Source organism: Myxocyprinus asiaticus, chromosome 30 (genome assembly GCF_019703515.2).
Source record: "Myxocyprinus asiaticus isolate MX2 ecotype Aquarium Trade chromosome 30, UBuf_Myxa_2, whole genome shotgun sequence".
NCBI classification, from domain to species: Eukaryota; Metazoa; Chordata; class Actinopteri; order Cypriniformes; family Catostomidae; genus Myxocyprinus; species Myxocyprinus asiaticus.
Genome location: NC_059373.1, coordinates 32,149,768 through 32,175,181, shown reverse-complemented (window position 1 = coordinate 32,175,181; position 25,414 = coordinate 32,149,768). Strand labels below are relative to the sequence as shown.

At 38.2% G+C, this 25,414-nt stretch overlaps 2 protein-coding genes across 2 annotated transcripts in view; one reads left to right on the top strand and one right to left on the bottom strand.

Moving 5' to 3' along the window:
• Nucleotides 1-205: 205 nt before the first annotated feature.
• ndufs6 (NADH:ubiquinone oxidoreductase subunit S6) lies at nt 206-2,503 on the bottom strand. Its single transcript, XM_051664700.1, has 4 exons — nt 2,314-2,503; nt 2,026-2,079; nt 1,698-1,820; nt 206-376 (listed from the first exon to the last, which is right to left on the bottom strand). The coding sequence occupies exons 1-4, from the start codon at nt 2,455-2,457 to the stop codon at nt 308-310; spliced, it is 390 nt and encodes a 129-aa protein (XP_051520660.1). The 5' UTR covers nt 2,458-2,503; the 3' UTR covers nt 206-307.
• A 3,350-nt stretch (nt 2,504-5,853) lies between these two features.
• LOC127421492 (lysophosphatidylcholine acyltransferase 1-like) overlaps nt 5,854-25,414 on the top strand; it is a 49,628-nt gene continuing 30,067 nt past the window's right edge. Inside the window, exons 1-2 of the mRNA XM_051664574.1 lie at nt 5,854-6,636; nt 21,172-21,311. Coding sequence (XP_051520534.1) covers nt 6,517-6,636; nt 21,172-21,311 — 260 coding nt within the window. The 5' untranslated portion in view covers nt 5,854-6,516. The remainder of the gene's footprint in view (nt 6,637-21,171; nt 21,312-25,414) is intronic.

The following is a 25,414-nucleotide window of genomic DNA, read 5'->3' as shown; positions in this document are numbered from 1 at the left end:
TTGAAAAGATCATGTGCACCCTCTGTCTGTGATAAAGTAGTATTGAACCAGGGGCATATTGTACCAATGAAATTAGTATAATGCGTTAAACTGTGCTGAAGGCATTTAGCTTCTTAAATTTGCTGGTTATAACACTTACCAAAAGACTCCTGGAAAAAATAAAATAAATACACATATGAATAAGTGGCAATCAAAATGCAGCAGCTTTCATACTTCTTTTGTAATAATATTTTATTGTACAGAGAAAAGATTTAGGTATTTTCAAAGGGGAATAATGTACAGCCCACACAAACAAAAAAACAATGTTTCAGTGATGATGTTTCTGCTTAAACTGCAACCCACAGTATCCACATGTGCCAACTTTGGTGTCTTTGTCCTGTGAAAAGAGTGACTTTGTTAACGCATGACCCTGTTATAAATAATATGTTCCATGCATCATGGAGGTAAAGATATGTTTTAATACCTAAAAACATAATTAATTCAACCAAATAAAGCCTTTTCTTCAGAACCATCAAATTCTTCTTACACCATGCTTTTCAAATTAAAAGTAATTTTCTTGGTTCAGGTTAAGCTCAATCGACAGCATTTGTGGCACCATATTAATTAGCACAAAACATATTTTCAACTCAACCCTTGTGCATTTAGAATATGGTTGCAATATGGCACTTACAATGGCCAGACGATAAATGATAAAATACAAACGGTTTCAAAAGTTTAGCCACAAGATGTAAACATTATACATGTTAAGATGACCCTAGTGTGATGAAACCTCTGTTTTTAGTGTGATAAAATCACTTATAGAGTTTACCAATGTTGTGTTGTCATGGCAGCAAATTTGTAATATTAGACATAACTATACAGTGATGAGGTTAATAAGCAAATTTATCACACTAAACTCATGTTACCACATATAATCATGTGGCTAAACTTTTGTACCAATGTGTATTTTAATGTTTATGGACTGGCTCCATTCACTTCCGTTTTAATTGTCTTACTGTAACTGCGATTTTTTCTATTTTTTTAAATAAACAAGGGACAGGGGCAGCTCAGCGAGTATTGACGCTGACTACCACCCCTGGAGTCGCGAGTTCGAATCCAGGGCGTGCTGAGTGACTCCAGCCAGGTCTCCTAAGCAACCAAATTGGACTGGTTGCTAGGGAGGGTAGAGTCACATTGGGTAACCTCCTCGTGGTCGCAATTAGTGGTTCTCGCTCTCAGTGGGGTGCGTGGCAAGCTGTGCGTGGATCGCAGAGAGTAGCATGAACCTCCACATGCTGTGAGTCTCCGCGGTGTCATGCACAACAAGCCATGTGATAAGATGCGCGGATTGACGGTCTCAGAAATGGAGGCCTCCGCCACCTGGATTGAGGTGAGTAACTGCGCCACCACGAGGACCTACTAAGTAGTGGGAATTGGGCATTCCAAATTGGGAGAAAAGGAGATAAAATTATAAATATATAAACATATATATATATACATATATATATATATATATATATATATATATATATATATATATATATATATATATATATATATAAAAACAAGGGACAAGTTGAACATATTTTTTGTGATAATCAGTAATAAACCACAAATGCTTCCGGTTGAGCTTAACTCAGAACCTGTAATATTCCCGTAAGTAATAAGTTAATAATAAATGTCATCTAGGCTGTCACTTTCTCATTTAAAACACTTACGAGGTTGATGTAAACCTTGGGGTGGCCGAGAGCCCCTCCACCTCCATCACAGGACACCACTCTTGAATCTACATGTGTCACTGGTTCTTCTGCAACCAAGCTGATTGCAAAGTTCTCATTCACCTGCATTTTCAAGTTTAAAAGATCTGTGAGGTAACAAACTATATATACAGTGTATATATATATATATATATATATATATATATATATATATATATATGTCTTTACTGTATCAAAATCACTTATTGCCACCATGACGTGTACATGAACAACTGAATATTTAATTTGTTTACTAAAACTGCTAGAAAATCTGTGTATTTATCGTCACCTCTTTTTGTCTACCAGTGAATCTAGCTCTTCTCACATCATTTTCGTCATAGACCTGCAATAAAAACGAGCAACCATTAAACGAAGAGCTCCAGGACAATCATATCACTGACAGAGGCAGTAGGATCTGACATCGTCCGATCACTAAACGCATGAACTACTGCAGTACTGCAGTTAAAGTCGAGAAATTACATTCGATCCAGCAAAATCGAGATGTCAACAACTGCTAATACATAAACAGAGAACATAGAAATCCAAATATTAGGGACTTAAAGCCCTTTAGCCTTACCTGTCCGGTATGAGTAACCTTTTCTCCATGATTAGAAACCGGAACACTGTAATGCTGGGATGAAACTGCAGATACTTTCAAGACACTGAGCAAAGTCCTCGTATTTTTACCGAAGGACAAGATCCTGGGTAGGGTGGCTGCCATGTTTGCCAGTGATAATTACCTCTGCGTGTGTATGAGACAACTTCATAACTCTCTGCTGCCCCCTGCTGTCTCAGAAAAAAGGTATTTGTTAATTTCTATTTCTTTGAGATGTGTTTAAACATAATAATTTTTTTACGATATATGATATAAGTTTAGTTATAAAATTAACTTATTATTTTATATAGCACGACAACAGACCTCTGTATGCAAAAGTCTGACTGAAGCGTCCACTGCGTGAGTATACTGCGCATGCGTGCGTCTTGACTTTCCTCAAAGTCATTACGTCACAAGAACTCGCACAGCTTCCGTGCGCTTAAAGCATGCTGCCTGTATGCTAATATATTTGGGGATCAAATCGGACTAGACGTGATTTTAGAGGTACGCTCAGACTGGTGTATGATGCATACGTTTTAGTTTGCACGTCTGGCCTCTGTTGTTTTAATAAAATCTATCAGTTTCGTTGCAGCTAGAGTGAAAGTGTAAAGCTAGGTTGCAAGCTAGTTAGTTAGCAGACCACTAAGCGTGATGTGTACAGTCTTTTGTTGTGATGAAGCGTTACATATCAACACTCAATTACAGAGGTGTGTAAAGGTGGTAAATATTCTGTTCTAGGATGCAGCTATGAATATGAATTATACAAAAAGAAAGAATAGTCGTATCAGTTCTAACCTAGACTTTGCTCTCTTTTGCTTCTTTACAAGTAGGTGCACTCAGAATTAGGACTGGGAGACTTGCAAATGAATACATTTTTGAAGCAGCCTTAGATGTCTTAATGCACATGCCAAGTTCAAATAATTGATTTATTTTTTTCCTTCAGGTGTTGAGACCATGGCACCACTGCTGCTCCCCTGTCTTGTCGGGTCCTTAACTCGGCATTTGTCCCAAGTTGTCAGGTATACTGCCCTTGGCTCCTTACCTGCAGTTGGTGCACAGAGATGCATCTCCACTATCACAGCTGCAACAGCACGATTCAGGGCAGTCGTCAACCCTGCATGCAAACTGCACACTCCATTCCTCTTACCCTTGCTTGGACAGTGTCAGCAGATCATGTGCGTTCAGCCGTCCGCTGGCATGAAGACCAAAACTGCTCTTAAGAGACGCTGCAAAGACTGCTTTTTTGTCCGCCGCCGAGGAAGGCTGTTTGTTTTTTGCAAATCCCACCCCAGACATAAGCAGCGGCAGGGGTGAATTAGTTGAGGCTTTAGTAATCGGTGTCATATCACAGCTTTATCTCTCAAATGAAGTGAGGATAGACTTGAATGATGTACTGAGCATGTGATCATAGAATTTATAATAAAGTTGGACTTCATCCAAAAAGATGCTCTGCAAATAACTGTTTGGACACTTTCATTCCACATATGTCCAGGAACTTGGAGCTTAGCATAATTCAGACTTTAAACACATGTACAAGCCCACTGCATTAAAAGTGATTTAAAAAAGCCAATTTGGATCATTTTTATTTGCTTTTGGCCAAGCTTTAAAAAATGTAAGTTCTCTCATCATTTACTTACCCAGATGTGTATGAGTTTCTTCTGCAGAACAAATGAAGATATTGAGAAGAATATTTCAGCTCTGTTGGTCCATAAAATGCAAGTGAATGGTGACCAAAACTTTGAAGCTCCAAAGAGCACATAAAGGCAGCATAAAAGTAATCCATATGACTCCAGTTATTTAATCAATGTCTTCGGAAGCGAAACAGACCAAAATATAACTCATTTTTCACTATAAATCTTTGGCGATCATGATTTCAAACTTTATTACACTTCCTAGAGCTATCTAGTGCTCTGCACATGCGTCAAACACTAGGAAGTGTAAACAAGCTGGAAATGATGATTGTGCCCAGAGACTGCAATGGCAAGATTTACAGTGTAAATTTTTTTTATAATTTGGTCCGTTCTCACTCAAAACCAATTAGATTGCATCAGAAGAGATGGATTAAACCATTTGTGTCGTATGGATTATTTATTTTTTGCTGCCTTTATGTGCTTTTTGGAGCTTCAAAGTTTTGGTCATTATTCACTTGCATTTTATGGACCTACAGAGCCGAGATATTCTTAAAATCTTCATTTGTGTTCTGCAGATGAAAGAAAGTCAGACACATCTGGGATGGCATGAGGGTGAGTACACGATAAGAGAATTTTAATTTTTGGGTGAACTATCCCTTTAAGTCTGTGTCTGTTTACTTTTATGATATCAAATAACATGATAACATTGTAATTTCTGTTTGTACTGATGATTGATATTCATTGAGTTTTATTAACTTATTTATAATTCATGAGGTGTTTGAGGTGGGAATTCTTTTTGTTATTGTCTTCCAGACAATATTCACCTCGTTCTATTCTGTTTTTCTACAGCAGAGGGCGTACAATGCTGAGACTTCATGGCTCAAATGCTTTTCCTGTCCTGCTTAAAGGAATAGTTCACCCAAAAATGAAAATTTGCTGATAATGTACTCACCCTCAGGCCATCCAAGATGTATCTGAGTTTCTTTCTTCATCAAAACAGAATTTAAGATTTTTAGGATTTCATTTCAGGCCTCCTCCTCTTAACAATGCAAGTGAATGTCCTCCAAAATGCATATTTAGGGTGCATCGAAATAATCCACATGACTCCAGTCGACAAATAAAGTTCTTCTGAATGCAAACGATTGATAATTTTTAGAAACAAAACAATACTTATATACTTTTTAACTACAAATGTTTACTTCGGTACATCTCTGTGACGTGCGCTCACGAGAGGGATGAGGTAAGCTCGTTGGTAAGGTCACGAGTCACGTGGAGGAGTCAGGAAGCGTGTCATTGTTTACTATATATATATATATATATATATATATATATATATATATATATATTATTGTTTTTAAATTGTTTTGGACTGTTTTGGTGTGTGAACGGCACAAGTTTCTCTTGTAAACAATGACGCGCTTCCTGACTCCTCCACGTGATGCGTGACCTTACCAACAAGCTTACGTCATCCAGAGATGCACTGAAGCAAACATTTGTAGTTAAAATGTATATAAGTATTGTTTTGTTTCTAAAAATAATCAATCGTTTGGGTTCAGAAGAACTTTATTTGTCGACTGGAGTCATGTGGATTATTTCGATGCACCCTAAATATGCATTTTGGACCGTCAAAAAATGGAGTACATTCACTTGCATTGTTTAAAGGAGAAGGCCTGAAATGAAATCCTAAAAGTCTTAAATTCTGTTTTGATTAGCTACATATTGGATGGCCTGAGGGTGAGTAAATTATCAGCAAATTTTCATTTTTGGGTAAACTATTCCTTTAAGTGAAGACAACACTTGGACTTTTTCTGCAGCAGGCTTTGTGCCTAAGATTCTCTACCATACTATTCTATTCTTAAAATATAAATTTAAATAATTTAGATTTTAGATGGAGTACCAAGAAAAATGGAAACTATTTGTATTGCATTTATTAGAAAACATATTATGCATACAAAGCAAAGGAGTCATATTTGCTCGGTCAGTACATAACCGACTTAATGTTTTGAGTTCGCATTGTCTGTGTGCTTAGTAACAATAATGTCTAGGCACAGACAAACAACTATATTCATGCCTGCCTTGGGAGCTCAGCATTCAGAAGTGTTATGCTATGAGGAGTCCATTTTTTTAAATATTCTTGTCAACTCTTGGATTAAACACAGGAATGATCCCCATTTACAACAGAACAGCATCACGAATAATTCCCAACGGTGGAAAGATGTTGTTTTGGTGATATGATCCCTGCGGTTTAAGCACGTGCGCTGTACACGGTAATAGGCATGTAAAGGATTCTCTAGGCAATTTAAAATCGAGAACTAACCAGATCCCTGTCAGCTCCGAGGTGAGGTCAGAACTTGCATTTATCACGCATGCGCACAATGAAAAAGCGCAGCGATGTGGAGTGGACAGCGTCAACAGCAAGCCAAGCACGAGCGAGCGGCTTAAATTTGACTTGAAGCTAAAGTTAAACTACAGCAGTCGCGCGGACACCGTGCTGAAGCATTCGTTGGGGACTTTTCCTTTCATTTGTCCTAATTTAAGATCTGGGTCTCTCATAATGAGGTTTCCTAACAGTAAACTGCACACGGCGGTGGATGGAGAACACAAGGATGTTTCAGCACACTTTAAAAATCCTTTCGTGCACGAGTTGAGATTCACTCCTTTGCAGAAACTCAAGGTAAAGTAATCCACCTTCACCGTACTGTAAACTGTAAACCACGATTTAGATTTTCCCGTGTAAGAATAGGAGAAAGAGTGACATGTTTGTGTCACGTTAAGGCACGCTGGATATAATTTTTTGGGGGGGGTCTTTTGTCTGAGTTTCTCAAATTAAAATTCACACAGGTGTAGAAACCATTTGGGTCGGGTGGGCGTCATATAAGTGACCAACCATGGCTATAATAACCCATTTTCCACTACAGAGCCACATTTGAAGTTTTGTTTATTTATTTTTTTGACACTGTTAAACTGACGAACACAAAACGTCTGTATTTAAAAACTATGGCCAGTTAAAATGCTTAAAGGAACAGTTCACCCAAAATTAAAATTCTGTCATCATTAACTCACTCTCATGCCATCCCAAATGTGTATGACTTTCTTCTGCTGGACACAAACAAATATTTTAGAAGAATATTTCAGCTCTGTTGGTCCATACAATGCAAGTGAATGGTGACCAGAACTTTGAATCTCCAAAAATCACATAAAGGCACCATAAAAGTAATCCATATGACTCCAGTGGTTAAATCCATGTCTTCAGAACAATATGATAGTTGTGGGTGAGAAACAGATCAATATTTAAGTCCTTTTTTACTATAAATTTCCACATTTGACCGGCCCCAACCAGTAGGTGGTGATGTGCACGAAGAATGCGAATTGCCAAAAAACAAAAGAAGAATGTTAAAGTGAAAGTGGAGATTTATTGTTAAAAAGAACTTAAATATTGATGGCATGAGGGTAAGTAATGAGAGAATTTTAATTGTTTGGTGATCTGTTCTTTTAAATGCATTTATTTGTGTATTTTGCGGCCCCATGCAGATAATGAAACAATAATACAGAACTCTTGAATGTAACAAAACAAAACAAATACAGGTGAGTAAAGAGACAACTTGAATTCATTGAGAATTCATTTTAAACTTTGTCTTAAACTCTTAATGAAAATCATGATTAATTTAAGGCGTTTCTTCTTTTCTGGCTGCAGTTTTTTTTTTTTTTTTTTTTTTTTGCCTATCAATTAGACTACCATTTATGTTTCTTTTATTGAGATTCTGATGTACAAGAAAAGCATTATGTCCCTCTTTATCTTAATGCTGAAACTATTGTAGATCAGAACATTGATGTATTCGAGGAATTACACTAAAGCATGATTTGCTTGTGAAACCACCCAACTATGAGAGAGATCAGTGATGGGGTTGGTGGTGTTTTTTTCATTTTCAGCAGTTGTTGTGCTGAGCGGTATAAAGTATTCTGATCCATACATGCAAAGCAGTGGTTTTACATAGGTAACTTGGCATAGGTCTAATGTTGCACAAATGTGCAACTTTCCTTATGTAGACAGACTTGACAAAACAGAAACATACCAGTAGTGCCAGTAGAAACAAGTGCCAGTAGTAAAAAACTGAATGCCGCTCCTTCACTTTGATTCCTTCAAGTGATCTCAAATGTGTTCACAGGAGATATATGAGAGCACAGAGTTTCAAAGTCTTGCTCTCCTTGTTTAACTGTCATCTCTATCTTCCCATCCACCCTTCAGCCCTTCCTGTTGTTTGGGGGAAATGGAAAGCAAAGACACTATTACGCAGGAAGTTCATTGGAGCCACCGATCTGATAATAGTATCCACAGTTATCCTCACATTTTAGCAGGTACAAGTAAGGAGTTTACAGACTTCTGAAGGACATTGTGATAAGATTTCACGAACCTGACAAGGTCAGATCGCTGAGTACCAGGAAATAGGCTTTGTTCAAACAAGCAGTATAGCAGTTATCTAAACAGCAAAAAGCCACATTGAATCCATATATGTAATTCTGGACACAACGTGACTTTAACACCATATACAAAGAACAGTAATGTCTACAGCTGTGTGTAAATTCACTATTTTATGCAGAAATGTTGCAGTATGTATTGAATTGAATGGCAGAATAAACCGAAAATGGCAAGACACAGCACTTTAACAACCGGTGACTGTAGTGTAACCTCGACACTTAGTTAATTACTTGTATAGTTGTATCCAGATAACGAAAACACCTTCTTTGAATGTGGTCAGAATCCGTCCCTGTCCACCTCCGACTGTAGTTTCAGTGATTCGATCACGATCCAATGGGTGCATTTACACCTGTCATTTAATGTGGTCAAGTGCTATTCGATAGCAATCTGATCACCTTGGTCTTTGGTCACATTGGTCTCCATGGAAACCAGTGTAGATATACCAGATATTTACTACACGTTTGAACAAATAGATCTGATTTCATTCATTTCAAAAGGACAGTGCGGATCAGATTTGCATCATAAATGCTCTGTGTTGTTGAAACTATGAAAACCATGTCTCGAGATCCCTCCATCCTATTGGGCTTCTTCCAGCTGTCAGTAACGCGTTCTAGCCATTGATATACAGTTGTGCTCAAAAGTTTGCATACCCTTTAGGAATTGGTAATATATGTACCATTTTTAAAGAACATGATTGAGCAGGCAAAACACATTTCTTTTATTTCTTATGGGATTCATATTCAACTGTAGGTTATAACAGAATGGCACAATCATAAAACAAAACATGGTAACAAAGAAAAGAATTAAATGACCCCTGTTCAAAAGTCTGCATACCCTTAGTTCTTAATACTGTGTATTGCCCCCTTTAGCATCAATGACAGACTGCAGTCTTTGGTAATAGTTGTCTATGAGGCCCCAAATTCTTGCAGGTGGTATAGCTGCCCATTCGTCTTGGCAAAATGCCTCCAGGTCATGCAAAGTCTTTGGTCGTCTTGCATGAACCGCACATTTGAGATCTCCCCAGAGTGGCTCGATGATATTAAGGTCAGGAGACTGTGATGGCCACTCCAGAACCGTCACCTTTTTCTGCTGTAACCACTGGAGGGTCAACTTGGCCTTGTGCTTAGGGTCATTGTCATGCTGGAAAGTCCAAGAGCGTCCCATGCACAGCTTTCGTGCAGAAGAATGCAAATTGTCTGCCAGTATTTTCTGATAACATGCTGCATTCATCTTGCCATCAATTTTCACAAGATTCCCCGTGCCTTTAGAGCTCACACACCCACAAAACATCAGTGAGCCACCACCATGCTTCACAGTGGGGATGGTATTCTTTTCACTATAGGCCTTGTTGACCCCTCTCCAAACATAGCGCTTATGGTTGTGACCATAAAGCTCTATTTTGGTCTCGTCACTCTAAATTACAGTGTGCCAGAAGCTGTGAGGCGTGTCAAGGTGCTTTTTTGTGGCATTGGCTCAGTAAATGCTTCTTTCTGGCAACTCAACCATGCAGCTCATTTTTGTTCAAGTATCGTCATATTGTGCTCCTTGAAACAACCACACTGTCTTTTTCCAGAGCAGCCTGTATTTCTCCTGAGGTTACCTGTGGGTTTTTCTTTGTATCCCGAACAATTCTTCTGGCAGTTGTGGCTGAAATCTTTCTTGGTCTACCTGACCTTGGCTTGGTATCAAGAGATCCCTGAATTTTCCACTTCTTAATAAGTGATTGAACAGTACTGACTGGCATTTTCAAAGCTTTGGATATCTTTATATATATTTTCCATCTTTATAAAGTTCCATTACCTTGTAACGCAGGTCTTTTGACAGTTCATTTCTGTTCCCCATGGCTCAGTATCTAGCCTGCTCAGTGCATCCACATGAGAGCTAACAAACTCATTAACTATACACAGACACTAACTGCAATTTAAAAAGCCACAGGTGTGGGAAATTAACCTTTAATTGCCATTTAAACCTGTGTGTGTCACCTTGTGTGTCTGTAACAAGGCCAAACATTCAAGGGTATGTAAACTTTGATCAGGGCCATTTGGGTGATTTCTGTTAACATTATGATTTAAAAAGGAGCCAAACAACTATGTGATAATAAATGGCTTCATATGATCACTATCCCTAAATAAAAGACAGTTGTTTTGCATGATGAGTCATATTTTCAAAATCAATGCCAAAATTTCACAATTTCTGCCAGGGTATTAAACTTTTGAGCACAACTGTAGATATAGATATAGATTAGTGGTCCTGGCTCTCAATCTATGGCTGCGCTGCTGATGAGTTTTAAGGCGTGCAGACTGCCCCCTGTTGATGCAGCTCATGAAAACAAAGTTACATATACTTCAAGCTTGAAATTCTCAGATGGAAGACAAGTATGTACTTTTATCACATAATTTACATACAGGGCAGGAGGTATGATATTGCATTATCTTTTTGAACACATTATTTTTGTTATATAATTAACTGCAATTAATGCATTAAATCGACAGCCCAACTCAATAGAAGTTGGTAATACCCTTTCTTTACACATTTTTGTAAAAGGGAGGAAGCTCCTTTAGGCTTCTGTACTTACCAGACTGTTCTTAGCATTCAGTTGTCAATAGCTTTGCTCACAGTCAAGTGGCAGGATGGCAAACTTCAATGGAGACCAATACAGTGGATACAAGTAGGCTTGGAAATTTCTGCTGTGAGGCCATATATTTACATTAAATGTCCACCCTGGAAAGCCAAACTTGCTCTCTTGGGTTTCTATTTTTTTGATGGCAGTGCTTCATGGACATGTCATGACAAGAGTGCCCCTTTAGTGCTTTTTACTGTTATGTAACTTATCTTTGAGCAGCTGTGGTGAAAATAGGCAGAATTCCTCAAATTCTTTATAACTGTTCTCCAGGCTACCATTTATGAGCATGAGTTTAGCATGTCACTGTGTCTGGAAGCCCTGTAAGTCTTGGATGCATTTTGGTGTGCTCCCTAATGTGACACTAGAGTTTATGTTGTTGGTGATCATGATTAATGGTGATTCTAAGTGAATGTGGAGCGAACGAATGTGGTAGGAGCCAGGTGAGGCTGTAGAGTGCTCTGTGAAAATTGCTCACTAGCAAGAGTCAGAATTACTTGAGTCATTTCCCTCATAAACATGAATGATTGAAATGGCATGGCACTGTTTACTTCAGATGGCCAAGACTGATGCCACACTTTAATCTCAACACACTGTTTGATTGATGTAGTGTGGTTGTGTACAAAGCAGATTTGTTTTCTGGCTCAGTCAGTTAAATGATGGGAGTCACTGACATTCTTTGGAAGCTTCACAAGCAAGACAATGCACAAAACCTACATACGCATGCTATTTGATGCTTTCACCTCATCATGCATGTTCATATTAGTAATACAGTATTTGGTTTTGAAACTTGAATGTGGATAATCAGGTTTGAAGATACAGCACACGTACATGTTCTACTTGTTGCAAAGCTTCAAGGCGCTTCACTTGGCTGTGCTTCTCATAAAATTAATTTGCTCTCAGCATTTGTTACACTAAAAGAATGATAAAAATATCAGGTCAGGTTCCATATCGCACCCTGCTCTCTATATATAATATATAAATAAAAGTGAATAACATTTTTGTGGCATGCACTATTAACTGCCCTACATTGTTTCACTTTCTGATAATGCAAAGTCAACAGTATATAATAAGTGGTGCTTACTAAAGCTTACGATTTTGGCCTGATTATCCAATTTGCATAATGTCTGATTGGTAAAAAAGTTTGGAGTGAATGCACTTGGCTGCATAGAAAAGCTATAGGATGCTGCCTTGCTCCCTATTTAATGAATGACTTAACCTCCAGTGTGCTGTGTGTCTGCACTGGTCTCAGAACAGTTTGAAAATGCACCTTATTTTCATCCAAACTTCGCCTCTGAAAGCAAAATTTTTCATCTTTTGAATGTACCCATTGATTGTCAATGTAATAATGCAGAGTGAATATTGGATTTCTAAGGGGGAAATAGCCTTATAGTCCTCGTCTGGGGTCATTGTGTTTAACAGTGTGCCGTTTCACAGTAAATTGATACAATTGTTTATGGCATATCTGATGAAACTAGAGATTCTTCACATGACTCGGTGCGTCAAAAGTTTAACCCTTTAATGACAGCCCAAAGTGTCCTGAAATGAGATCAGTCAGTTTAAATGAAATTATAAATAGTGTATAGCAAAGAAAACACAATGTACGCGCATGAAGATGTGGGGTTGCATGAGGTTAAAGCTTAAAAAGCACCAAAAAGTCTCATAAAAGTGGTCCATATAACTCGTGTTATATTCCAAGACTTCTGAAGGTATTTAATAACTTTTTATGCTGAACCGATCAAAATGTAGGTTGTCATTCATTATTAAATCAAATCATTGATCAACCTTGATCATATCATGCAAGCAATGTGCCTTTTAAAGCCCTCACTCCTTCAGACTCATGGATTTATTCTTTTTGCAGGTAGGGCCACATCACTGAAGAATTCTGGATTTCTACATCTTGTGTTATTTTGCATGGGGTCTGGATCTTGCATGTATTTTTTTTTTTTAGTTCATGAAGAAAAAAAGCCAGCACCACACTAGCCAATTTTTCCCGTGATTTTCAGGTGTGAGCTTCATTAACAATCGCTGGACAGTAGGTGAGAGGCGGAGCGTGCATCAGCGTCTCTCAGCGGGAGGTCGTTAATCACTTGACCTTCGGGAATCCTTGCTGAGTTAATGGCTGTAAAAACTGAAAAACACATCAGGTTTGCTTGGGAAAAAATCATTCTGTCACTGAGTCGGGGGTTCTCGTCAAGTGACCAATTAGCTTCTTCTTTTACTTAAATTGACAACGTCAAGCTGATCTTAAGCCCAAAGTATACTTTTGTTAGAAGTTTATACGGAATCATTAAAGAACGGAAAGCTTCCTCCAACCACGACACAAGCCCGGATCAGTCTGATTCTTAAAAAGGACAAAGATCCAAGCGAGTGTAAAAGTTACCGTGCAATTTCCCTTATCTAGTTAGATGTAAAAATTTTGTCCAAAATTCTGGCTAATCGATTAAGTAAAGTTATGACATCACTTATACATATAGATCAGGTGGGGTTTATTTGAGGCCGTAGCTCTTCTGATAATATTAGGCGTCTCATCAGTATCATGTAGTCAGTAGTGAATGATCAATCTCCAGTCGCTGCCATCTCACTTGACGCCGAAAAGGCATTTGATAAGGTAGAATGGGATTATCTTTTTAAGATTTTGGAAATGTACGGGTTCGGGAGTACATTTATTGGTTGGATTAAGTTACTTTATAAACACCCTGTAGCAGAGGTACAATAGACAGGTTAATTTCAGATTATTTTACTCTGGATAGGGGCACCCGACAGGGTTGCCCTCTTTCCCCATTATTGTTCTGTCTTGCCCTGGAACCATTAGCAGCAGCTATAAGAAAGGAGGATGATTTTCCAGGGGTGATTGCGGGAGGTGTGACGCATAAGCTTCTGCTTTACGCAGATGATATTTTATTATTCATCTCCGACCCTACTAGATCTATGCCTTGCCTCCACAGAATTATTATATCCTTTTCCAAATTTTCAGGATACAGAGTCAAATGGTCTAAATCCGAAGCTTTGGCTTTGACAGCGTACTGTCCAGTAACGGCCTTCCAGCTGGGTGCCTTCCAGTGGCCCAAACAGGGAATTAAGTATTTGGGAATTTTATTCTCAGCAAATTTGTCTGATTTAGTCAGAGTTAATTTTGATCCCTTAATAAAAAGGTTTTCGAATGATGTGGACAGGTGGGCTTCATTACACTTATCGATGATTGGGAAGGTTAATGTTATTAAAATGAATTGTATTCCATAATTCAACTACCTGCTACAGTCTCTCCCTATAGATGTCCCCCTCTCTTATTTCAAGCAATTTGATAGCATAGCAAAGTCCTTCATTTGGAATGGTAAGCTTCCCAGGTTAAATTTCAATAAGTTACATAGGCCGATTGACAAAGGTGGGTTAGGCCTACCCAAGATTTTGTTTTATTATTATGCATTGGGTCTTAGACATTTGGCTCATTGGTCGCTTCCACCTGAGAGAGCCCCTCCCTGGTTTTGTATTGAAAAGGAAGTTCTTTCCCCTATCTCACCACTGCAAAGCCTTGCGATTAAACTAGCCAGAGAGGTTAAGTCGCACCCCGTTATTTTGCATTTGCACTCGATATGGACAAAAGTGTCTAGAGTGTTTAATTCTGATATTTATTTAAATGTTGCCTCGTGCAAATGGCTGAACCCTAAACTATGTATTAATAAGACCCCTTTCTGCTGGTCAGAGTGGATTGTGAGGGGGGTTAATACACTTGGTGACCTATATGAGAGTGGAGTATTGAGATCTTTTGAAAATTTGATTCAACATTTTGGGATTCCCAGATCTCAATTTTATAAGTATTTACAGCTGCACCACCTGCTCTGCACTGTTTTTGGGAGTAGCACGCACTCCCCTAGAGCGGCAGATACTCTGGGAGTGGTGATTGCTGCTCTTGGGAAGGGTCATGAGGCATCAGTGTATTACTCCCTGCTAATTCAGAGTCTGAGGGAGCTTTAAATTCTCTCAAAAGATTATGGGAGGAAGATTTATATTTGTTATTGGAGGAGGGAGTGTGGGCTAGGATTCTAAAAAACATCAAGTCTGCATCTAGAGATGCAAGGGTTCGCCTTATGCAATTTAAGATTTTACATAGATTTTATTGGACCCCCTCTAGATTGTATAGACTTGGTCTTAAGGACACACCCATCTGCTGGCTATGCCATTCTGAAGATGGAGACACCACCCATGTTTTTTGGGGGTGTCGTAAGATCCAAGGATTTTGGCTGAAGGTGCAAAGTTTTGTGTGTGACGTGTTGGGCACTCAGGTCTCGTTCTGCCCCAGACTCTGTATTTTGGGAGATGGGGAGGTCATGGATTTGGAGGATAAGTACATGAAGGACTGGGTTTTGACCAGTGTGATGATTGGTAGGCAGGTTATTTTGAGAACTTGGAAGTCAGATGGAGCACCCTCTTTCCCAGAGTGGTGCGCGGAGATGGGGAGGGTGGCTGCCTTCCAGGAGGGGTCGAGCATAAGGATGGGAGTTAGGGATTCTTACAATAAGAAATGGGGCAATTACTTAGCATTTTTGGGGGAATCTCGAGGAGGCGTGGTGGAGGGAGTAATTTAGTTTATTTATTTTTTTTATTTATTTTTTTTAATTTTTTTTTTTTTATTATACTTGATTATTGTATTTTATTTTATTTTTTGTTGTCGTTTTAGTTTTGTGTGTTTTTTTATTTTTTTTATTTTGTATTTATTTTAATTTTATTTTTTGTGTGTGTGTGTCTATATTCTATTTACCACAGGGGTGTTCGTGGGGGGGTCAGGGTGGGGTGGGAGTTTGGTAGGGGAAGGGGATATAGTGGGGGTTTAATGTTTAAAGTGATTGATTCAGTATATATATGTTGTTGTATTTTTTGTGTTAATTTATGAATCAATAAAAATGTTAATAACAAAAAACAAAATGGGTGTGTTACACACAAATGGATCCTGTCTAATGAGGTATGTGTGAGTGCAAGACATGGAGGACTAACTTAATTGCACTTTCCACAAACTAAGCAGTGTGCAAATGAAATCTACTCTTGGAATAACGATGCAGAAACGTCACGCATATTCAAACAAATTTTGAGAAATCCATTCTCAATTTGTACAGTCAAATTGAGTCGCACCAGATCATTAACTTTAAACTGAAAATTCTGTCAATATGTACCCACCCTCACATCCCTTGATACTTACATGACTTTTCTTGCAGAACAAAATGTCAGTTGCTCTTTTCCATACAACGGAAATGTATGGTGATGATCACTGGCTATCAAGTTTATTTGCAATTTTGCATAAACACGTACACACACTTTGGTTATTCCTTTTCTACTCTAGGGCAATAAAATGAAATTAAAATAAAGCCAAATGAAAATGAGTTCTTCATTCCCCTATACTGGTGGTTAAATATATGCAAGTCACATGTCATGAGTCACAGTCCATTTTTCTTGGAAGCTGGAAGCGCATACTCTCAGGCAGATTCAATTATTCATGAACTATTCTAGGTCTAAAAGTGTGTGCATCTGTTTTTCTGTTTAGTCATTTGTTTTTGTGACTAACCACAAATCTCCATAAGCTTTTAGCTAAAATTAACAAAGTTGAAACTTTTATATAATTATACCCAAGCTTCAAGACAATTACACCAGAACATGTTATCCAAACTGCTAATCAAAGCTATGATCAATTATGTATTCTCAGATCTAGATGTTGGTAGAAGCTTTGCGCCAATGATCTGTATGAATTGATCATATTTATTTAGCATGTTTATTTTTGAATGCAGGGCATCCTTCATGAGTAATGTCCTGGTACTCTGATTTTCAGCATGAACCTCATTTAACCTTCCTGTTTTATTGGGGTCTGAAAGCCATTATGGGTGTGTTCTGCATTGTGTCTAATTTATTGATTTTTATTTGGCAAATAATAATTAAAAAAAATCTTTTAGTATTTCCCATTCATTTCCTATGGCGGGTCAATTTTGAACCAAAACACCACAAGTGTTTTTATTTTTTTTTTAAATTTTTTATGACTGCTTAAACTTAACAAATCAAGTCCGGATTCTTTTTGTTTGTTCACATAGCTAGTCGAGGAAAAATCACATAGTCTTGTACCACTCAAACAGAATCAAAATGGGTCAAAAATGACCTGAACACCACATGAGGGTTAATGATATTTTCTGTTCCTAAACGAATTTTAAAAACTTTTACACTATCTATAAAGACAATTTGATAAAGAAAAGAAAATAAATACATATAAAATTGAATTTAGAACAATGTCACTATACTGTTACTATCACCTTTTTAAAGAAGTGCATGCCTACTTTGTGATAGAACAGGGGGAAAGAGCTTCAGTAATATCTGCCTATGGGGTTGTGATTCAGGGGAATATACTAAAAGTATTTTAAGTGAAAATTAGTGAAAATTACTATTGTTGTTTTTACACACAGCTTCGGGGTCTTTGGGACCCTACACATTAAGAACATAAAGTGAATTTCAAGCTCAAACTTAAACTCGCAAGTGTGAATCGAGGTCTTAAATGTGGCTTAGATGTTAAATGTTGATGTGGAACGTGAAGTGGTCACTGGTCAAATCATCAAGTGATCATCTGAAAAACGCTGATACAAACCTGATCTTTCTCTGTTAGAGATGTATGAACAATGAACAACTGAGAACTCTCTGGTAGAGGGAATTAGCCTAATTTGTGATTTGGTACAGGAATTGAGGAAATATTTTTATACATTGATTGGAGTTGGGATTGACTATAGGGTAGAACGATTAATCAAAATTAAAATCATAATCTTACTTTGACAAGGTGAGATTATCAAACCATAAGGACTGTGATTTAAAGAGTTAGTTGACCCAAAAATAAAATTCTCTCATTATTTATTCACCCTCATGATATCCCCGATATGTATGACTCTCTTCAGTAGAACACATTTAAAAGAAAAATATATCAGCTCAGTAGGTACTTTTTAAGTAATTTAAGTAGATTCGACTTTTGAAGCTCAAAAACACAGACAGTCAGCATAAACATCATCGATACGACTCCAGCGGTTAAATGAATGTCTTCTAAAGAATCATGATCGCTTTTGGTGCGAAAAAGATCAATATTTAAGTACTTTTTAACTCTAAATCATCGTTTCCGGTTAGCAGTGGTATGCGCGTGTGATACACATGTGCGACACCTAGAAGAGAAGCGCTGTTTACAACTGAGTTTAAAAACTAGGGCCAGTTAAAATGCTTAAAGGAATAGTGCATCCAAAATTAAAATTCTGTCATCATTTACTCATGCTCATGCCATCCCAAATGTGTATGACTTTCTTCTGCAAAACACTAAAGGAACATTTTTAGAAGAATATCCCCCCCCCCATTGCAATTAGATGTTTTGTCTAAATCGTTCGGCCCTTGGATTGACTCTATTTTTGCAGGGAAAGCAGTTATTTAAACCATGCAATGGTGGTTTAACCCTTGTGCTGTCTTTGACATTTTTTACGTAATTTGGTGTTCCCGGTCAAAAATGACCGGCCTATTAAAAATTGCTTATACATCTCGTTATGTTATATTATCACCAAATATGGGATTACATCTTTTTGTCAACTTGTTTTCTTTCAATTAGCACAGGTTTTATATTTATTTTTGGAGCTTATTGATCATAGGCCTCATTGACCTGAGCTTATTCACCTCCGTTTTTGAGTGAAAAAAGCATTATTTGTGGATAATTTTGCCAGTATTAAATAAAGTATGAAAACATTCTGTACTATTTATCACACTAGTGTGCTTTAATGTTTAACCAGGAAATTTGTTTTGAAATGCTTTTATTTTGTACAAAATGGCAGAAAGTCACACTTGTGTTGTTCCCGGTCAAAAATGAACGGTCATTGAAAATGAATGGGGGGGATCAAAAATTAGATAAAAATTTAGTGTTCAGGAGCATGTTCATCATGTTTATGTTTGCACGCACACATATAATACTGTAATACTCTTTTGAGTATTACATGCTTTCTTTTTCACAGAGATGAGCTTTATCCTACCCTGAACTGCATCCAACATCCATTCATCCATCCAACATTACCACACACTCACACCAGAAGTGTCTTTGCCCTACAGTGACCCCCTCTCCAATAGAATCTTTCTTTGATAAAGCATTGTGTTTCAAATGCAGAGCACACATTTGCAAGGCACATGGAAAAAGCTATTGCCAGTCATGTGCATAAGGACACAAAACCACCAGGTGTTCGTTGATTTGGTTTGTTGTTGATTAGAAAATATAACAGAAATATCAATGTTGGTATTTTTGTTCCATGAAATGTGTAAATAGGCTTAGGACAGATTTCTTTGTCACAATGGTCAGATTTGACAGGGAACACCACAAGTGTTACTTTGTGCCTCTTTTCAGAAAATAAAAGCATTTCAAAATAAAGGTCCTATTTTATTTTTTTGTATGTGTGATCTTCCCCATTCATTTACAATTGCTGGTCATCTTTGACCGGGAACACCACAATTCTATTGGAGAGGGGTCACCGTGGGGCAAAGCAAGTTCTGGTGTGTGTGTGTGCGTATGCATGTTTGTGTGTGGTAATGTTTGATGGATGTTGGATGCATCCATCAGGGTAGGATAAAGTTCATCTCTGTGAAAAAGAAAGCATGTAGTACTCGGAAGAGTTTGTGCTTGTACGCGAGTGTGAGTGTGAGTGTGTGCGCGTGCGAGTGTGAGTGTGTGCGCGCGCGAGTGTGAGTGTGTGTATGTGTGTGTGTGTGTGTGTGTGTGGTTTTGACCGGGAACACCAAAAGTGTAACAGATTTATTTTTGGGAAGTTGTGATACCCTTTGTGAGCAAAGTCAGTAAGTTTTAGTCCAATAGGATAACATTAACCAGCATTTTCAGGCAAAAGAAAATCCTCTTCGGGTCAAAATGACCAGAACACAATATGAGGTTTAATGTTTAATTTTACATGTCCTTTTGAGGTGACAAGAGCCATTCCCACACCAGAATTCATTCCCTATCTGCTATTAGAATCTCAGCTGATGTTGCTTTCGTTTTTTGTTTCTCTTCTCCTTTTCCTGTTTCCTCTTCTCTATCTCCCTTCTATGTGATCTTGTTTCTCTTGAGGTAACATGCCTATAGGAGTGAAACATGTGATGTCCTTGTGCATTTTGCATCAGGAATAGCTCACCAATTTTGCTAGAGTACAATTGAATTTTTCTGTTGTATTTTGAAAGATTATCTGCAATCTGATGACCAGTCATATATCACTTTATACCCGGATGTGAGGTCATTATTCAGACTTGTTCTACTGAGACATGCACTTTCTTTTCTCTTCTGTTTGCTCTTGCCATGAAATATAAGGCATTTTCAGTCATTTAATAAAGCATGCATTCTCATCCATGTCCTTAACAATATCTGAAATAAGGGAAAAGGATAAACTGGAAAATTTAGGCCAGTAGTCTTTATAAAAAAAATTTAAAAACAAGACCCGTACATGCATTTTTTTTTTTCTTTTTCTTTTTTTTCTTCTCTTTAGCACTAAAGTTCATACGCATACTTTTTTAGATAGCGAATATATAAGAACGTCATGCAGTTTTTGCCTTTTATAAAGCATGATTTGTTCATCAATTTTCACATAGGATCAAATTTTACAGTAGGGCATTTATTGATCGAACGTGTTTTAGAAAAGAGGCCCCAGGGTTCCTCATATGCTTAATGGCAAGCTTTGAAGTATGTTTTAGATCATTAAATACAGAGATTTTAATCTCTCAAAGTCATAAATCTAAAATCTTGAAACCTTTGTGCAAGAATGTTTCAAATACTAGGCCTTGTAATGTAGCCATTTCATCAATGGTCCCTCTCTGAAATCTAGATGATAATACTTTGAGGTTTAGAGGAGGTGAACATGAGTTTGGATGAATTCTCTTTCAGAGCATTGCACAGCATAGCAAAATGCAATGAGGTTTCACTGCATATTTCTGCCCCCCATCTCTTAGCATTCCTAACATGCTTCCAGTGTGCTGTAGCCCCACGGCACTGTTTGAAAGCTTTCCAGTCAATTGCTGGATTAGTGTGAAAATAGTTTGGATTTAGAAACTCTCTAACTCTGTGTCCCTCTCTCTCTCTTTCTCAGATAGCCGTAATGACTGTGACACTCTTCCCCGTGCGTTTGCTGTTTGCTGCATTCATGATGTTGCTTGCCTGGCCCTTTGCATTTGTGGCCACTGTTGGCCGTTCTGAGGATGCAGTAGAGCCTCTCTGCTGGTGGAGATGGTGAGTACAACAGTTCAGAAACTTTAGTCAGATGTGAGGATTAGGGAATGTTACACTCCCTTGATGGTGAGCTCAACTCCCACTCTCTGCATTCAGTCTCCAATTAAGTGTTTACAGCTAAGACAGATCTTTTGGTTTTAAAGCCATGCTCAAGTACATTTAAAGAGGTGTTCCCACTGACAGCGATGTGCAGCGAAAGAGCAACCAGAAGTAATTTATTTTCAATGAGAATTGGCAATTTGACAATGGAAATTTGACCATTGACAATGCAATAAATATGAGCAGAGCTTTATGAAAATAAGCAGTGGTGCAATCTGCCTACCTACACAGCATTTTTAGACATCAAAGACATGCTTCCAGTTTATTGGCTATGGTAGCAACTTAATGCTGCCTTATAAGATGCCTCGTTTTAGGACGAAATCATCGGCAGCATTACATATGTTCATGGAAAAGGCAATTGTGGAATGCATTACAACAAGCTTATTTAAAATGGCAGACAGATTTGAGGGAAAAGTGAATTTTCAATGTTACAATTTTTTCAGTACTGAAACGTTGCTATAGATGAAATTGCTGTGATGTCACACATCAGGCAACCGCACCTCTGGGCTCTTTGGAGCAGCAGTTTTCAATGGTGGAGGTGAGCAATGCTGCGGTTTGAATTGATTTAAACGTTTAAGAATTATATCATCTGATAATCTTTGTTTATGTTACACTATTATAAAGAAAAATCTATGGTTTATAGTACAGAAATATGTGATTTATTTTTGAAAACCAGTTTTATCTTGTTTCAATTGGCGTGTAAAAGGTTGATGAATCCACGTCCTCTGTTTAACGCACTTTATGCAATTTCCTTCATGAATAGTTAAAATCTACCAGCAAGAGCTATGGGGCAAATGCGTCTTATTAGAGCAGACTCAATTACAATGATGTGATACGTGTAATATTATAATTTACAGTATGTTAAATGCCGAGTTTGTCCTGATGAGAGTATGTGAGCCGAACAGAGTGAGGAGCGGATGTTTTTGAAAGTCGGAGCGTCATTGTTTTCCCTCGATCCAAGAGCGCTCCGCTAATGCTCCATCTTGAGCACAACAACTGTTAGCGGCCCATAATGCAGCAAAAATTAAGTGTTAAACACTATTGGCATGATAGAAAGAAATAAGAAAGAAAATGAATATTATCAGAAAGAATACAAAAAATACAAATGTACAGTACTGTGCAAAAGTCTGAGGCGCATTATATTTTTTACAAAAGCATTTGTCTTAAGATGGTTATTTTAAATATTCAGAAAGAAACATCAGTTTTAGGTTTCAACATTCCCATTACAAATAAAATTGAATAGAAGAAGAACAAGGACATCTGACTACAACAGATGGTATGACCCCCACAGAGCCCGGATCTCAACATCGAGTCAGTCTGGGATTATATGAAGAGACAGAAGCAATTGAGACAGTCTAAATAGATAGAAAAACTGTGGCAAGATCTTCAAGAAGCTTGGAACAACTGATCTCCAGCTGTACCTTGGAGAATTGGTGCTGTTTTAAAGGCAAAGGTTGTCACACCAAATATTGATTTAGCTTTATGTTCACTGGACCTTGTATGCTATTAATTGATAAAAGAAAACTATTTATGGCATTATTTTTGAAGACATCCCCACTATGCAACAGTTTTCACAAGTGCCTAAAACTTTTGCACAGTTCTGTGCTAATTTAGTTAGATTTTAGTTAGTAATTTAATTTAGTTTAATGTTTTTTTTATTTTATTTATTTTTTTAAGTTTGGTTAATTATTTAATCCATAGCATGTTGCAGACATTTTAAAGGAAGCTAAACAATAATTTAGCATACTATAGACTAGACTAATGTGTTCCAATAAAGCACATAGTATAGCGTATTTATTTTTCATTTAATAGATCTTGTGCACAGAAGTTTGTGATATTAAAAGTCATCATGAAACGGAAATTTGGACCGATTTTACTTCCGTATTGTAATGTATTTTCGAGCTAAACGGCATATAGAACAAGAACATCATGTAGGGCAGGGACTTGATTTTATCCATTGCTAGTTGTTTGGATTGTGAAAAGTAAATGTTAGACCACACACCCTTTCCACCGTGCTGCTCATGCCAAGGGAAACTGTGAACTGATCTCAATACCGACCCCTTTTCTCAAGTCGTTGGAAACTGGCGATGATCTAACTCACAACAATACATAAAATGCACACAGTACATGGTGGTCTTTGCTTATGAAACTGGAGTCGTTGTGAAAGTCCCATGCAGATATATGAGAAACAAGCGAGTAAAAAATCACAATATTTAAACGTTTTGAATCACAATACACTAAATATAAAGGGAGAAAAGAACATTTATGCATGCTGTACATCCCAAGATACACTATATTGCCAAAAGTATTCGCTCACCCATCCAAATAATTGAATTCAGGTGTTCCAATCACTTCCATGGCCACATGTGTATAAAATGAAGCACCTAGGCATGCAGACTGCTTCTACAAACATTTGTGAAAGAATGGGCTGCTCTCAGGAGCTCAGTGAATTCCAGCGTGGTACTGTGATAGGATGCCACCTGTGCAACAAGTCCAGTCGTGAAATTTCCTCGCTACTAAATATTCCACAGTCAACTGTCAGTGGTATTATAACAAAGTGGAAGCGATTGGGAATGACAGCAACTCAGCCACGAAGTGGTAGGCCACATAAAATGACAGCGGTCAGTGGATGCTGAGGCGCATAGTGCGCAGAGGTCGCCAACTTTCTGCAGAGTCAATCGCTACAGACCTCCAAAGTTCAAGTGGCCTTCAGATTAGCTCAAGAACAGTGCGTAGAGAGCTTCATGGAATGGGTTTCCATGGCCGAGCAGCTGCATCCAAGCCATACATCACCAAGTGCAATGCAAAGCGTCGGATGCAGTGGTGTAAAGCACGCCGCCACTGGACTCTAGAGCAGTGGAGACGTGTTCTCTGGAGTGACGAATCACGCTTCTCCATCTGGCAATCTGATGGACGAGTCTGGGTTTGGCGGTTGCCAGGAGAACGGTACTTGTCTGACTGCATTGTGCCAACTGTGAAGTTTGGTGGAGGGGGATTATGGTGTGGGGTTGTTTTTCAGGAGCTGGGCTTGGCCCCTTAGTTCCAGTGAAAGGAACTCTGAATGCTTCAGCATACCAATAGATTTTGGACAATTCCATGCTCCCAACTTTGTGGGAACAGTTTGGGGATGGCCCCTTCCTGTTCCAACATGACTGCACACCAGTGCACAAAGCAAGGTCCATAAAGACATGGATGAGTGAGTTTGGTGTGGAAGAACTTGACTGGCCTGCACAGAGTCCTGACCTCAACCCGATAGAGCACCTTTGGGATGAATTAGAGCGAAGACTGTGAGCCAGGCCTTCTCGTCCAACATCAGTGTCTGACCTCACAAATGCGCTTCTGGAAGAATGGTCAAAAATTCCCATAAACACACTCCTAAACCTTGTGGAAAGCCTTCCCAGAAGAGTTGTAGCTGTTATAGCTGCAAAGGGTGAGCCGACGTCATATTAAACCCTATGGATTAAGAAAACTTAAGTCACTTAAGTTCATATGCGTCTAAAGGCAGATGAGCGAATACTTTTGGCAATATAGTATACCTCAAAAGATGCCTTAAATAATAAACTCCAGTCACTTTTTCAGCATTTGACTCGCATTCCACTTAGAAGTGATCACCACTGAACATGTTCATACATGCAATGTCTAAAGTGAGCTTTTCATAATGCAACGGCAAATTTGCGGTTATTCCTCCTCCTTCAAAATGTAAATTCAATCCAGTGGGCCCATAACCAAGGTAGCTTGGGGTAGCGTACAGGGTTTTGAAGGGAAACAGCTGAAAATACACCTCCTGTCTGCATTAGCTGCTTTGACGCTAGGTTTGTTTGCATGACATGGTTTAAAACTGACCAAAAACCTAACTGCGCTGCCTCACATACGTCAGCAGAGAAGAGTCGGTCATGTCACTGGAAGAGCAAGTTATGACATTTTGATAAAAGTTTACGAGGTCAAATTTTATATATATATTGAAAGCAGATCTTTTCTGTGGTGTCAGAAGAACCCGGAATTGC